We start from the raw sequence: 17,489 nt of genomic DNA on the forward strand, positions 1-17,489 counted from the left end.
CTGACACTTTTATCCTTTGCCATGATGGAAACCAAGTCCCACTCAGACTTCTCTACCCAACTATTTTTGATGTCTGTGCTGAGGTCTTGCTTTTCACTCTGAGACCACTTAGATCGTTTCATAACTTTTACAATAGCAAAAAATTAAGAACAGAATATTTCATTTCAAATAGTCATTCCCCCATCCACATCATCTGAAGTATCAAAACAGTTTTTGAAAGTACTTTCTATTTAAACCTGCCTGTAAGTACAAGGTAAGGTATTTCAGGCAGTTTTTTCAGATGTATATATCTGAATTGGTATATTCTTGTTTAGAGGAAGACATTCAAGAGAGTAAAAATCCCCTTTTTCTGGGGCTTTTTAGCATAAGTTATTCATATGTTTTTGAAAACTTAACCTCAATTACTTTAATTTTTTTCAACTGTAATATTATATATATTCTTTTTTTATATATACCCTGTTAGTTATAGTTAAGAATGTAAGAAATCACTGATGCACCTAAATCTAGCAATTGACATTTTACTTAAATGCCTAAGCTATCCAGAAATATATTGAGTATTAGTGACAGTGCAATGAATTGCTATAGACTTCAACTTCTACAAAATAGCTAATAAAATTTACTACTGACGTTAAAATGACAGCAGCTTGTATATGTAGCTTATTAATCTGAAACATGATTAGCAATGCAAGAGTAATAACTGCTGTCAATTTAAAATAAACACTGATTAAATTCTCAGTTCATACACTAGTCTCCCCTTCCAATAGATTGCTTTTAATTATTCTCCAAACTCTGGAAACTAGCCAGAAGGTATTGCATAACACAAATGAGACGTTACAAAAAAGAAATAAGAGCAAAAACAACCTCTGATGAGCACTGAGTTTCCAAAAAATTGTAGACTTAAAAATCATGAAGACTGACACAATCCACCTCAGCACAGAACAATTACAGTATATAAATATGATCTAGTTTGCTCATATTACCATCACAACATGCCTTTAAAACTAAGCTGAATAGTGATTCTATAATAGCTTAATGTTCCCATCTAGCTCTTGACACCTAAAATAAAGGTGCTTGTATCAAAGAATCACAGAGTAGTTTGGGTTGGAAGGGACATTAAAGATCATCTAGTTCCAACCCCACTACCATGGGCAGTCACACCTTTCACTGGTTGCTCAAAGCTCCATCCAACCTGCCCTTGAACATTTCCAGGGATTGGGAATCCATAACTTCTCTGGGCATCTGTGATCAACTGTGATACTCTAACAGTTAATATGTTCCAAAATCAGATAAAACACTCAGACATGTAATAATTTTCAGACAGTAACCAGCTAAAATGGAAGACTAAATATTACATTAGTAAATACCAACAATAACATTTATTATTATCACTAACAGTAGTATTAAATATATAAACCACACAAATATAAATGGCAAGGACCATATATAAATCATATAAATAGTACTATTAAATATATCACAAGTACCATTAACTGCTACTGAATAAATATTGCACTATCATCCTGGTGTAACAAGCTTGTACATTTTACTAAATGTCAGGAATCTTATAACAGGGAACACATGAAGTGGCTGGCTCAGACATGAAGCATGAAAGCAAAGATGTACGTTCCAGCTGTTAGAGCTAGATAGAGAAACATGTTTTACCTGCCCAAATAAGTGATTTCAAACAATATAATGTTACTTAAATCCTTTGTTTTCACTGTGTATTTATGAAGTGAATGACAAAACATGTGAGTGCAGCTATTTCAATTTTTTAAAGGCAATACTGTTTCTAGTGACTAGAACCCATTGGAGAATTTCACCTAGTTGATGCAAACACAGTGCCTTATTTAGATAGAGTATTATGAGATCTTAGATGACCACAGAACAGACACTATTAATGTAGTTTGTGACTACTCCACCCTGAAATAAACAGATCTACTGTCTCAAACTTTTTCCAATATTCTGACTTATTTCCAGTAAGGACTAGATTTACTCATTTTGGATTTACTATACTCACAAACTAAAAGTTTTCCCTGTGAAAAAGGCAGCTTAGTGGCTCTATTACTACAGAGGCTTATTGAAGTAATACTAACGACAGCGGTTACAAGACTCAAGAATACTTTTTCTTGCTCTGCTAACATGATTTTTCCCAGCTTGCTTTACTGAGACAACAAGACAAAATATTGGTACAGGATTACTTTGAAAAGACAGAGATTGTTGTGTAATTAAATACTGTGGTCTTGTCAACATCACTTCTGGCTCAATGCTTTCATGCAATTACCTACCCTCTTCTACTGTTGAATCCAGCTGGGTAACTTTGACAGCAAGGCGATCAATTCTGTCTTGAAGGGAATTTGCTCTGATGTAAAAGCTGTTGGCCTCATTAAACAATTCACCAAATATGTCTTCAGCATGTTTGCCTGCATAAGAAAACAGACAGGGAAATCCCTTTGCTAGTGGCTTACAAAACACAAGACAAAAGGCTTCAACATCATGAAGTTATAATAGAAAGTAGCTATAGGACTATAACAGCACAGTTTGTCATACAGTAAAATTTTGGCCAACAGATTTGTACAAAAATTTCAAAATACAGCATAAATGAGGCCTGAAGTCTATTCTCCTGGACACCCTGGTTAGTCTTCTACTTAAAAAAAAAAAAAGAGAAACTTACAAATTTTAATCCTTATGCAGCTGAACTACTGCCAACTGTCAGAAAACTGATCATTAAAACCTGCCTTTGGGATGAAAAGTCCCAAACTTACTGCTGTCCATAAAAGCTTCTGAAGTAAATTTTGAAATTAAAATCTTGCAATCCATAGTCATTAAGATTTAATTATAAGCACAAGCCAACATCAAAATGAAGGCTGAGCAGATAAAAACCAGGATCCTCCTGCAGGGCAGCCCACTTACCTCTACAAATGCTCACTGCATACATGTTGCTGTCCCAGGAGTCATTTGAGATAGAAAGATGGCACTGACATTTACCTACAGCCACACTGGAATTGATGCACCACTAAAGTGGAGTTTACAACCTTTCTGTCCTCCCTTTCAGGTACTGTATGCTCTCAATCATTATGAGAGTGGATAGTCCAGTCCAGATCTGCAGCTTCAGGCCCTAACCTAAAAGTGCTACCAGTGGACAGGAGGTGCCTTATGATAAGCCCAATGCTCCTTGGGCAACAGATCGTTGTGCATGCCCATTCCTTTCCTAGACCTTCCAAAGTACTAGGCATCCTCATATACAGTTTGACTGTCTTCATCCCCAACCCAAAGTTCTCCACCATTCTGGAGTGGTTACGGATCCCCAATTTAATACCTCCTGCCCCAGAACTTACCCTACAAATTTCAGCTTCCATCTAAATTTATTGCCCTCACTGAAGTACAGTCCCTCCTACACAGATACAGCTGCTTCCCTTTAAGATCCCCCCTCTACAATTTCTGTAGCCAAAACCCCTCAAGACATCTCCACTCCATCAGTTCTCCTTGCAGAAAGGAAAATCCTGTCTCCTGCACTTAACCATGCTTTTTAAATAAAAATACATTTTAAAACCCTACATCTGAATTAATTATGACCTGCATCGAGAAGAGTCCAAAGAGCAGAAATGGAAGGGAGGGGGAAAGAGAAACCTTGTCTAATATTTGGAACAACATAGAATATGTATTAACCAGCTAAATGACAGTGGCTTCCAAAAGAACAGCAACTATTGACATTTTAAGTTGAGTCCTATAACCAACCTTAATACTTCATAAAGAAAAGTACAAATATAATGAAAATTTTAATTCAGATCCCATCCTGTGAACATCATTGGAAAAAAAAATATAGTCACACTTAAGAATACAAGAGGATCTGCCCCTTTCTTGGATCATTCTCCCCCTTGGGGGGAAGGGAATGACAACTACACTAAAACAAGTTCAAAAACGCTGTTTGTGAATTACAGGGAAAAAAAAATTAATGTGATTGCCTTCAAATGAAGGACTTCACCAGTAATAGATTTCTTCACTAAATGTAAGATCAGCCAATAACTAACCCAAAACATTAGGTATTCTGGTGTATCCAAACTCTGCTTCATGTGCCTGTGGAAGGTGGATAGGCAAAAGGTGTGCTGTCTACCCGTTCCTAACCTCCTCCCCCCCTCAAAAACAGAGGTCACACAACCACAGCATAGTTGAAGCTGAAAATCTTCTAGCCCATTTCCCTGCTCAAAGTACGACTGGACAGAGCAGGTTGCCCAGGACTCTGACCAGCAGGGTTTGGAACACTTCTAAGAACGGAGGCTCCACACCTCCTCTGGACTACCTATGCCAGTGTTCAACCATCTTCACATTAAAAGTGTTCTCTTAAGTGCTTCCGAGCAGCTAGTTGAGATTCAATTATAATTCCCATTTGATTTAGTTGCTCCAAATGAAGATGTTATTCCAAGCTATGGAACAAATAAGCTTTTCAACTCTTCAGCTAAATAAAGCAGTTATTACATTCTTCAGCCACCAGTATTCAGAGCTCAATCAATTTTAATGGATGTTAGTTTATGTTAATATATTGAAATCAGCCTGCTGAGGGAGGACTGCTGCATTCTAGGATTAAACACATCACCTCTAGAGAAGTTGAGGAGATGGGTGCTTATCAGTTCTTTTTCAGAAACCAAAGTAGGAACATACTTCAGTTAATATTTAATTTTTTTTCAACACTTATTACCCTAAAACACTTGAAAGACACGTTGTCAACCTGTGAAAACAGTGACATGGTAAAGCAATATTAGACATGCTGTCCTGATTATCATGATGCAGTAAATTTTAGAAATAGAAAACACTTGAGAAGTATTACTTTATGTTACTATCTTTTAAATTAGATTTTTAACAAAACAGAAACAAGCAGGGAAAAAACCCCAACCTATCTGAAACAGAATCATGTATCTTTTAACTTTAGAGCTGATTTTTGAACTACAAGACAGTGGTTTAAAAACATTAAATATATAATAATTTAAAAATTCACCAAAGAAATTATGCAGTCTTTCTTTCTAAGATGCCCTCCAGCCACTGAAGTAGTTGCAGGAAAATTTAGTCATGATTCTGCCTCAGCAAATCCCTGCTTTCCATAGTTTTTTATGTCAATTAACCAAAGTACCTCTTTCTGGGACTTTCACAGGTCATCTTCATAGAGTTGTATATTTCATTGTTCACAAAATAAATTTCCAAGCTTTATGAGACATTTCTGCAGATCAGTATTTCACAAATAATTTAAATAATACTCTCTATTCAACTTCTACAGTAATTACATGAAACATCATCTTGCCAAACCAGTATATAACATCTCTAGCAGAGACTAAACATCACCTGAATTACAACTGATTTTCAAATACTGCATTAAAAAAGTGTGCAGTAACACATTGAACACATTGCCCCAAAGGTATCTTTTGTCAACAGTCAAAATGCTCAGTGCTGTACCGTAAGAGGAATTCAACAATGATGCTGGCTTGTCTGAAAACTGGAAACCCAATGTGTTTATTACTCTATCTAGTTTCCATTCACATAATTTGAGTCTGAAAAGTACAGCTTTCCTTTGCATTCCTTGCTCTACAACACAAGTACCGGGGACAACACACTCAAGAGAAAGACTTTGAGTGCATTAGAAAGGTTACCATTTTTCACGCCATGAACATGCATTATGAAAGCAAAAAGGTAATTTCACTTTGCATTCTGGTGTCCAGAGGCATTTAAGGAAAGACTGGATGTGGCACTTAGTGCCATGGTCTAGTTGACACAGCAGTGTTTGGTCACAGGCTGGACTCAATCTCAAAGGTTTTTTCCAGCCTAACTGATTCTGGAATAAAGATGACACTAAGGCTGCTCAAAAAGGAGCCAGCACTGCACTACTGCTCTCCTCAGGGTCCTAGGTAAGGACTGAAATGTCCCACAGAACTATGTGCTGTTCCGTAAACTGGATTTCATCCAGGATATGCTCATTTTATCACAATATGGAGCAGAAGACAGTGATTCCACCCACCCATTTGTAACAGGATTAATTAGAAATGTTAGACTCATGCTTTCCCCCTACCCCTTTTTTAAATGAGCAGAAGTGGTAGGCTGTTACTGACTAGGTCTTGATTCTCATTTGCTTTCTCACAGTACCTCTAGCATGACAATAAATGGCAAAAAAGCTAACTTTCCAACCCAGCCTGATTCAGCAGTAGTGAAGAGCAGAGTGACACAAAGCTGGATGCAGTGTGCTCAGGCCTGCATGAAAACCAATGAAACTCTGAGCCAACGGCCAATCTACCCAAGAAAATACTAGGAGGCAAGCTGGCTGATATTGTTCTCTGAGTGAAAGAAAAAGTCTTCCAAGTCTCTGCAGATGACACTTCCTCCATTTTATGTTGTACAGCAAAAACCGTTTGGTATCATTTGCATATGGGTCAAAGAAAGTAGCTCTGTACCTATGTTCAGATGATTTATATCCATGTAGGTAAGATTTCAACCTGACAGGTAGTATCTGGATGAACAGAGAAGCCAGAAACATGAAAAATACAAAATATTTCAAGACTCACAGAAAGGAATTATTTCAAGTGGTAATGCAACTTGAAACACAGTGAGTATTGTTAATGTACGGACTGCAGTCTAATTAAGTTTAATGAAGGAGGGCATACAGTTTTTAATATTTAATCTTCAACAACAATCAGATGCTATTTATTATTTCTTCCCCATATATACACATACGTAAAACTCAGGAACAAAACCATTCTGCAAGAGATCCTGTTGCAGAAAGCAGCCTTTTCACTGGCTGAAGTCCTGCAGTCATCAGACCAAACTCCACTGCCAAAAGCACGGCAGTATTTTGTGGAAGCATCCAAGTCTTTGCTCCGCGATTATGTTTAATAGATAAAGCATCACAGTACTTACAGGTACAGGCTGCAAATGCTCCCAGTCCTCCCCACAGCAGTAGATTCTCTCCTCCCAAGTGGAGGTGAGTCCCCAGACAACATTTTGCCTTATACAAAAGTGCACAGTTTAATACAGAATGCTGCTCACTCTGTCTGCGCTCCAAGCCAGCTGGCTGGAAATGAACCCTAATCTGAAAACATAATAGAAAAAAAGCTCTCCTGAGAGCACATTCCCATTGGATAGGAACTTGTTCATGTCTCCTGAAAAGAGCAGAGGCAGAAGTAAGCCAAATTTGTATGCAACAGCACAGACCTGCCAGTTTTTAAAATCCACACTGAACTCACAGTGCAACACTAAAAAAAACAGTGTGACTGTGAGATAGACCTGTACTTGCTCTCTCTATGCCTCAAGCTGTGGGAACACCAACAAGCTCTGATGCTGTCAGCAGGACATACTGCTTCAGCTCCAGCACAGCTTTTTTCTATGATCATTTCCTTGCTCCCACTTGCCCTGAAACACAGGCAAAACAAACACTGCCTGCAGAAAAAACTGCAAACATGACAGATTTTAGACTGCGGATGAGGCTGGTGGTACTTTTCACTCATTAAATACCATGTACTCATCTGTTAAAACAAAGGACATATAATTTATTTGCATAGATCTTTAACTCAACACTAATAGAACTTTAGGGGCTATCTACAAAGACTTCTGATGACCCAAAAGATCCAGTAAGGGAAAATTTCAGAATATGGATATAAGTAGCCAGGTCCTCAACAACAATCATAAGAGGATCTGAACACGCAATGTAACAGACAGATTAGGCCCAAAATCAAATCTGGATAAATGAAAGCTAGACATTCCTAGCAAGTCAGACGTGTATTATCCACACTTGGGCAATCATTGTGCAGTACCAAAATGAGGTCTTATCAGGTATCCTTTAATGTAATTAAGAGCAGTAGCCATTCTTCTCACTTTTCTGAAACATATGGATGTCAACACCAAGCAACTGCCTAAGAAAACAGTAAATGAATCAATGGTAATGCAAACACAAATTAACTATAAATAACATTAGCCACTAAATTGGCAGCTACTGCTCAAGAAAGATCAGAGAATCACTTGGAAACTCCACTGAAAATTACAATGTTTAGCAACAATCAAAATTGTATAAATTCTTAGGGAAATCACGATAAAACATAAAAAGTCTGTTTTGAATATGATCTGAAGTCCTCAACGCTCCACCTTAAAAAACCCACAACATACCCTAACTTACATATCCAAAGCAGAAATAACAATGATCAGCAATACAAAATAGTTTCTATGCAAAAAGAGTACTAACAGATCAGGACACTCCGAACTGGAAAGGCTATCACTAGGAGAATATGATAAAGAATTAATAAAATCACAAATTATTATGGAAATACACAAGATGAAATCACCTTTCATTATTTTTTATTTTACCAGAATAAGAAGGTATCAAAAGAAAGAAACAGATCAACTTCTACTGTGGGACATTCTGTCACAGGTCATCGGACAAGAAAAAAGCGCAATCCCTATTTCAACAACTCCAAGCAATGCCACAGATGATACTTTTACAAATGCTTATTACATAGGATGATTCAGATGGACCTCCAGCTCAAAAAAATCCCTAAATCACTGACTACTGGAAACAGGAAATGCTGTGTTTCTTGTTCTCTTTCCCTAAGCATAGGCTTTTTCCTATCCTCATAAACTGAACACCAGACTTAGTGGCACCCATAGTCTAAGCTCCATGCAGACTCTTATATTCTTAAACCACTTCCATTTACAAACTGAAGCAACTGATGAAGCAGTAATTTCTTTTCAAGAACCAGACTTATTAGCACAAACAACAGCTGCTGATTGTTAAACACACTCTAAAAAAAAATCTCTTCTCTCTTTCATTAAAAATATTGTTCATCCTGCAAACACTCCAGTCATGCTTCTAGAATTGCTAGAGCTGGTGTCACCTGACAGGTGTAGTGTGTAGGCTCCTCTGTATGCAGCTAATGCTAGCTTGCCTCAACAGGAGCCTACAGGCTTGTTCAGCAAATGCCATTTTTTCAATGTGTTTAATTTCATTCATATGAATTGAGCAGACATATATAAAAGAGAAGGCTTAAGAAATATAAGCACATTAAGAAAAACTAAAATTTCAGTCAAATGTGTCATTTAATGCCAAGAAGCAGAAGAGTTTGCTGGTTTCATCTTTCAGAATCAAATGCTAGTCTTGTTTTTTGCACTAATTTCTCTTAGCTTAGAAAAATTTCTGATTTTCTATGCTGCAGGTTTTTGTTCGTTTGGGTTTGTTTTGGTTACCTCCTCCCCCACAGTGTTTTTTTGCTTGTTTGGTTTTTGGAACGTTTTTCTGGAGGAGAGGGTTGGGTTTTTCTCTTCTTTAATAAACTTCAAAATATATAATAATGAAATAGAATATTATTACAATACACTAGTGGTAATGTCCTGTATTGCAATTTTTCTATTTAAAACAAGCCATCTTAAAGCCTTTCATCTCTTCAGTTTTTCATCAGGAATCAAATACTTGCAGGAAGTTACAGATACTTACTTAAGCTGCTTAGCTGGCGTATGATAGCAGCAAGGGTACTATTCGTTACGCATTCCAGTTCACTTGTAATTCCCTCTGGCAGAGCTCCTCGGCAGAGATGCCGCGGTTCAATGTTCCTTTTCACCAAAGGCATGGCTCACAACCTGGAATTTACAAACAAATATGTATGATATTTACAAAAATGAAATTAAGAGCTATGAATCAATGTAGCATGCATTCAGGCTTTTTCTACAAAAAATACTCACCTTTCTTCTTTTAATGCACTTGCCTCAGCCTTCCTATGGAATTCCTACCAAGGGACTGGAGTTGTGCACTCAAGCCAGAACATGCTAAGAGCGCTGCAGATCAGCAGAGGATACAGGCCACATGGATAATGTATGTTTTCTGCCTTAGACTTGGTGTAAGATTTACTGTACACACAGACTTGTGCTGCAGTACAAGAATAACTGGACTTCAGGGCACATTTGCATTTATAAAAAACTGGCAGTCTCCACAGGACGAGCAGGAAAGGTTGCTGTCTGGAGCAAGCTGGCTTGCTGCCTGGGCAAGCTGGCCACCAACGGACTGACTGTGCATTACAGCCTCCTGACTACGTCAGACCCTGACCCACCCCTGCTCAGACAGTGTTCAGTAAAAATGATAAATTCATCTGACACATAAAGGCAAGTGTCTCTCAAAATTAGGCTGGGTGAGAACAAGAAAGAAGATGCAACACAAGGAAGAAGCTGGTTTTCCACAGGTGGTGCTGAATGACACTCTGAATGGGGTACGGGCACACTGAACAGCTTTTGGGAACATGCCAGATGCAGAAAGACATATATGCTAGATAACTAAGGTTGTCAGAACTTTCTTGGGGAAAAAAACAAAGACTAGGAACGGGGAAGACAAGTACAAAAAGAGATATGAAAGCATCACAAAAGGGCACAATGGCATGGAAAACATTATCCTGCAGAGAGCAGCTTTGACAGCAAGGATGCCCAAGCGGGACAGAATTCCCCAAAAAGGGAAGCATATGCTACAAAAATGTCTAAACCAGTTTTCTTTAAAATGACATTAACACAATTATGAGTCAATTTGACTACTTTTTTTTTTTAACACCAACAACTCAATGTCCCATGTACTTCCTATGAATAATATTCTGTTTAAAGACCATATGGCACCAAAATTTTATGGAACGAGAAGTTACAGTGTTACCAAGGACATAAGGTCATTTGGAAAAGACTTAATTGAAAATTTCTTTTTTACTGAACTAAAGCAACTAAAGTAGCCTTTCAATTTCTCTAATTAAAATCACATTACTAAATTAAAAAGATCTTCTTGCTTTTCAAATGTTGCATAGTAATTTTTGTAATGACTTCACCCCAAAGGTTTAAAATATTTTATTCTCAAGAACATTTCTAAAAGCTTAACAACTTCAATGAACAAAAAGCAAATTATTTAAGTGTAAGACTATTTCATAACAGGTCAGGAAGGAAAAAGGTCATGACTTCTAAGCAGTAGTGTTGCATTGTATTTTACATCTCTTGATATGAGACAGTTTATTTGAGTTCATCAGAATTAAGGCCAGCTGAGTTTGCTAAATTTTAAACAATACATCAGAGGTAAGGGAGGAACAATTTTATATTTGACAAAAAAAAAAAAAAATCTTTCTCTTTTATGATTTTGTATTCCTCTACAAACAGATGCATTTCAAAATACTACTTAATATCCAACATAGACACATTTCAGAACTTGAACAAAAATAGATCAAAACTGGAAAGTCACTATTACTGAAGAGCAACATCTAGCAGCATCACACTGCAAACAGGCTAGTGGACTGTAACAACGAAATAAAAATCACTAGGAGGAATTCTCTCACTCTTACATTTCACATAAAGCATAATTGGTAAGAAATAAATTAATAGGAGCATAAATTAGCACTAAAGCAGCCAATTCCAAATCTTAGTCTTATTTCAACTCACAAGCTACAAATTTTTGCTTTCTCTGTAACATGAACAACACTGTCATATAAATTAAAGGTGTAAAAGACTCCCTACAAGCAAGACAATAGAATTCCTGAAATACTGGTGGGTGATTTGACATCTCAAAAATTATCTTTATTTGAACTAATATTGATATGCAATTCATCAGTAAAATTCTCTGGAGAACAAGGCAACCATTCTACTAGGTTTGGGGTTCGTGGGGGTTTAGTTTTGTAAGAGAACTACTGGGAATATGTTTTACTACATTTTTCATACTCTCATTTTTTAACCCATTTTACTTAAATTTTTATACAAGAAGGCCACCAGACTAAAGCCAGGTTTCCCCCATGGCTTTCTGTCTAGCATTCTCAGAGCTGGCCCCACTCCTACCTTTTGCAGTTCACCCACCTTTTCCCCACTAACCCACGCAACACCCTGGGCCCAGTCGGAAGCTGGCTGCACAGTGCCCAGCTAATTGCTTGCTACCTCTCAAAACATGTACCACACTGAGTACAACCAGAATGCCTTTCACCAGGAGCTCTAATTTAAGTCCCTTCTCCACATAATGTTCTTCCTTGCCTATAAAAGCTAATTTGAAGAAAACATACAACCACTGTTTGATCTTCTCATTTTCTCATCAATTCTTTATGAAATGGTCCAGTAGGTTCAAGAGCTACCAGGGGAAGTGACAGACCAACCCAAGACATCTCATTTCTTTACAAAGCAGGCTAAACCACACAGCTAGGCTGACGGTAGCAGGAAATAAACAACTCTCATATTTGAATGCATGATTTAAATTACTATGTAGCTACCTCATTTCAGTATGAGGTTTAATTCCAAAAGGTAAACTGAACACTGATGAGTAAATATATGCAAATTAAGCAATCCATTACATGTTCCTGATCAGAGGAAAAGAAAAAAACCTCTGCAATTGCAGTAAGTTTCTTCTAATTTAAAATCTTTACCTGTCTGAATCAAGCACTTACAGACCTATTCAGACACTAACCCATCAGTAAGTAAAAAGCTTGTGCCCTTGTGCTAAAAAGCACTACCACCCTTTTCTTCACCACATACAACCAATGAACTTAATCTTTCTTAATGAAAAATTCATGAGAAGTGAGGCTAAATTTATTTCAAAACCTATGCAACAAGAGTTTAAACAAGAAATCAAGACAAAATAAGACATTGAATTACAGGGTCTTCATGAGGCTCAGCCAGGCAGAGGAGAGTATGTTACTAGGTGCAGAAAACAAGAATTTGCAATGGCAGTTCCACTGCCTTCCACATTCATCTTCCACCTATTTCAAGTCACATTCAGTCACAGTTTATTACTAGACAAGATTTGCATTGTGATGTGTATTAAACACATTGGGATTCAGCAAATTATATACAATTTTACAACACAGAGGTTAGTAACTTCCCTTCTGTCATGGTTTAACCCTAGCCAGCAACCAAGGCCCACACAGCCGCTCACTCACTCCCCCACCAGCTGGATCACAGAGAGAATCAAAAAGATAGAAAACTCATGGGTTGGAATGAAGGCAAAGCAAAAGCCACACACACAAGCAAAACAAGGAATTAATTCACTGCTCCCCACGGTCAGGCAGGTGTTCAGCCATCTCCAGGACAGCAGGGTCTCATCATGCATAATGGTGACTTAGGAAGACAAACACCATCACGGCAAACATCCGCCTTTCCTCCTCCTTCCCTTAGCTTTATATATTGAGCATGAGGTCATCTGGTCTGGAATACTATGGCTTTATTAATATAATAAATAATAAACCCACATAGACCCAGCTGGTTGGGGGTCCATCAACCAAATCCATTTATTGGAAGCAAACAACGCCTTTTATAGGCACTTCAAAGCAACGCGTGACTCCCCTGACCAATCATCATGGGGTATCTCACTGCCCATGTGCGTGGGAGTACATTCGGGACTTCATTTCCCAGGATGCCTCATCCAGAATCCCTAAAACACGCCTCCTACAGAATACTCCTTTGGTCAGCTGAGGTCACCTGTCCCCGCTGTGTCTCCTCCCAACCTCCCCATACACCCCCAACTTCCTCACCAGCATGGCAGTACAAAAAGTAGAAAAGGCCTTGGATCTGTGTAAGCCCTGCTCAGCAATATATTATCAACCCTCTGTTCAGCACAAATCCAAAACAGAGTCCCGTACTAGCCATTGTGAAGAAAATTAACTCTACCCCAACCAAAACCAGCACACCTTCCATCCACAAATAAATTAAAAATCTAAGGCAAAAAAGTTATTATTTTCAAAAATTGTGTCAGTTCAGAAGATTGGTCCCAAACATAAGTTTATAATTATTTTCTTTTACACATTTTTGCCCAGCTAAGCACACAATGAAGCCAGAGACTTACAACTGGGATAAATAGGTCCAACTCCACTCCCTGTGCGGAGCCACCCATGTCTGACAACTGGCTTTTAACCAGCAGCTGCTTCTGGCACAAGAGATGAAGGATCTAGAAAGATGCTATATTGCATACTTACAACTGGCTGCAGTAGAAATGTATGAGACATTAGCATCAGACCATAAAAATGGGAGGAGTCAAAAGGAGAAAGAAGAAAACTAAGAGGGTGAAATGTCGCTTAACATCTCACTAAATCCATGCGTGCCTCATTGGACATGGATTGGATGCGACATCTAGCTGGACTAAACTCTGACTTGAGTACAAATGGACACTGCTCTCCAAACCCTACAGGCATCAGCAACTCTACTTCCACACACATTCTGAAAGGAAAGGGCATCAGAAGCTTCAATTAGCTTAGATCGACCCATTAAAATTCAGATTTTACACAGTCTCTCAGTATTCTCATCTTCCTTTTTCTTCTCCCCCCCCCCCAAGAACTACTTGCATAACTGCCTTTTGTCTTAAAATTAGAAGGCACTTATCCCAGTAGTTATTGCTGTAGAGGCAAGTGTGGTACAGAAAGACTTAATCAAAACATTTTTGCTTTTCTTTCCCTGCAGTCATAGGAATACTCACAGGGTCAAGTCAGACCACCTTCCTCTGGACAACAGTTGTTAAACAGCATGCAAGAAATCTGACATTGCCTTGGCAGGTCAGATTTTTAAAAAATCATGTAGAAAGCAGTTGTACAGTAACAAACATGAAAGATGACAAACACAACGTACAGTCTTTCCAAACAACAGCAGAGCATGGCTATTGTAAGAGACAAGCTGGGTTTTTCAAGTATTTGAGCAACTGGCAAAAAATTCAAAGCACCAGCTGTTCCCCAAACCTGCCTTTTGTCCTATCACATCCCCAAAAAGGTACTGCAATTTACACTAGTGCTAAAAACGTGTAGCTGAATTTCATGGTTCTTTATATATTCACTAATACCACAAAACAAATGCCAATTCATTAAACAGACCCTCTACTTGCGAATGTTTACTTATTACATTTTCTCAAAGACACTGTTCAATCCATTTTTTAAGCTCTTCCGAGATTTCTTCTTATATCCTCCAGTAAAATACCACAAAGCTAAACATTTTACCATGAAAAAGAGCTTTCTTTACATGAATCCAAATTTCTCCCTGAATACATTCTATTATTTCAGAGAGCTTTAAAGCTTTTCATTTTTGAATCTCACAGACCTCTACAGAAAGAGAACATACCACAATTCTCCTTCTACGGAGAAGAAAAACAAGAGATAGATTGAATATGCAGCTTGTTATAAGTAATGTACCAGACGGGATTCCATTCAAACTTAAGCACCTAAATTTGTATAACTACATATATTTGAGCTCAGCAAAAGCCCAAAGAGCAACTAAATCACTGCATCTCTTGATAGATACAAGAATGACACAGCGAGCTCAAACACCTCATGTGTAAGCTCTGCTATGCACACACCTTAATTTCAGTGTGTGAATCTAGAACTGCATTTCACCTCATAAAATACTGCCAGTTTCCTCACCTGAAGCCACACAATCAAGTTTCAAGTTACTACATCCTAATCACAGTCTCCATGTCTAGGGCATTTCAACACTTTAAATGTTTGCAGACAGTTAAGTTTTCCTATACCTAATGTCCTAAAACTCAATTCAACACACAATTTCCATTTCTGAATGGCACCCAATTTGGTATTATTGCTCATTTTCCCATTCAAGTTCATAATTCTGGATAGCCTACCATCATCCACCTTCAAAATTCATGTATGTGCTAAATAGGAATAGAAGGAAAAGCAGGAAGATGAAAGATCCCAAGCACTGGGTTTGGAGATGCTCTTCATCCCCGTTTTCCAACACCCCCCAGAGTCACCATTATCTCACATCTCCCTGTCCTCCAAAGGCTCTTCATTCTTCTCAAGACACAAAAGGCTACAGGGATAGCAAACACTTCTATCCTTGTTATCATAAGAGAAGAAAAGGAATGAATATGCCTTTAACGTATGTCCCCTTCAGTTTTTCCTTGTCCTAAATGACTGGGAACCTGATGTTTGTGAACCTTTCCTACTTGCCATCAAGTACTGTCACTTACTACCTTATCAGTAATGACAAGTTAAAACCAAATAAACTGGAACTAGCATATAAACTGGAAGTTACTGAATTCAGGATCTAAAAGTGCAGATGAATGACATTAGACAGAAGTTTTGTGGGGTTTTTTTGAACTGGCTTCATTCTAACAAGAATTTGAATCCACATTTTGCGTCCTGCAAAAAAACATACAATAACTGATGGCTAAATATTTTATAACAGTGCTCCAATGACCCAGAATTATTTTATATTTATCAAAAGGCATCTAAACAAGAGTGATTTTTAATAGCATCTTCTAGTTATTTTAGTTCTATCAGGTATGCAATTCCTCTCTCAGCCACATTACTATGTAACAAATACCAAAACAAAAGAATGCTTTAACAATTATGCCTCAAGTACCAACAACTTTACTTTTATTAGAGCTATCCCAATCTAAAGGACAGTGTATTTTTTAGTTCATATACAAGTTCTTCCAAGTTTTACATAATTTTTATGCAACTCTTCCGATTTTTATATGAGTTTGCTGACGCAAGGGCAGACTTTTGATACAAGTACGCACAAAGTCTAAGAGAATGCTATTTCCTGAGGATAACTAAAAATCAAGAACATTTCTTATCCACAACAAACCACATCTTTCAACAAAACATGTAAAGTGAAACGCCTAGAAAATGTGCACCCCACTAAAATTTAATGTATAGCCAATTCTATTAACGCCATTTTCACAGATCTCCCTTCTGATTGCCAGATCTACATGAAAGGAATGAGTCAAGGCTGAAATGAAAGCAGGGTTTTTTTTCTTTTTAGCATCAGACCACCACTTCTGATCTTCCCTCTCATCATACCAACTTAAGTATTAGCAATGATGAAATGAGCACAGAAATCCCTAAAGCTATTTTGTTTCTTTAATAGAGCTTTTTAATGTCTGTTGCAATGAGCTATTTCTGAAGGTTCACCAAGTTGGGCGGTTGTTTTGTTTTCTTTATTTGGTGGAGGTTTTGTCTGTGCTAAGATCCGCAGGGCAGATTTTATGGTCCAATGATGTTATGAAGGAAATCAAGACATTAAGCAATGGCAAGAGAAAGGACAACAGGGGAAGGGAGATGTTTTTTAGTTTTATTTATTTACAACCTAAATAAACTTTATGGATATATATTTCCTAGTCAACCCTCTACACCTTCAAAAACCATGTAAAAGGCAGAACAACAGCTACCTCTTAACACAGTGGGCCTGCATCACAAAAGTTTGCAGATTCATTAAAAGGTGAAGGCATTAATTCAGAAATTCCACTAATTAAAAAGCTGGGAGAGAAAAAAGCAAATTGATCTTCACAGTATTGAACATTTACAGGTACCTTAAATTTAGTTCCCATCAATATTTCACATTAACTCTAAACAAGCATAGAAGAGAGAACATTCACTAATATAGGAAAAAAGAGGCCCTGAGAATGATTTAACCTGAAATTAAGTAGCTGTTCTTTCCCTGAGAGTGCAGACTGTAATATAAGAGGTTTTCAAATACTATCAGAAACTATGAAGTCAGAAATCTGCCTTGTTTTCTCCAAAACTTCCAGGATG

General features: G+C 37.6%; 1 protein-coding gene across 5 annotated transcripts in view; it reads right to left on the bottom strand.

The window, feature by feature from the left end:
• The window catches only part of WASF3 (WAS protein family member 3), a 71,194-nt gene that overhangs the window by 16,409 nt on the left and 37,296 nt on the right, over positions 1–17,489 (bottom strand). For 3 of the 5 annotated variants that reach the window (XM_027677844.1, XM_027677839.1, XM_027677840.1), the window contains exons 3-4: positions 9,458–9,600; positions 2,286–2,420 (exon numbers count right to left, since the gene is read on the bottom strand). In XM_027677844.1, the coding sequence (XP_027533645.1) occupies positions 2,286–2,420; positions 9,458–9,590 (268 nt within the window). In that variant the 5' untranslated portion in view covers positions 9,591–9,600. Of the gene's footprint in view, positions 1–2,285; positions 2,421–9,457; positions 9,601–9,702; positions 10,003–13,205; positions 13,292–17,489 lie in introns of those variants that run through there. The other 2 variants (XM_027677841.1, XM_027677843.1) reach the window with 2 other exon arrangements.

Source organism: Neopelma chrysocephalum, unplaced genomic scaffold (assembly GCF_003984885.1).
Source record: "Neopelma chrysocephalum unplaced genomic scaffold, ASM398488v2 Primary Assembly neopelma1_43, whole genome shotgun sequence".
Lineage (NCBI taxonomy): Eukaryota > Metazoa > Chordata > Aves > Passeriformes > Pipridae > Neopelma > Neopelma chrysocephalum.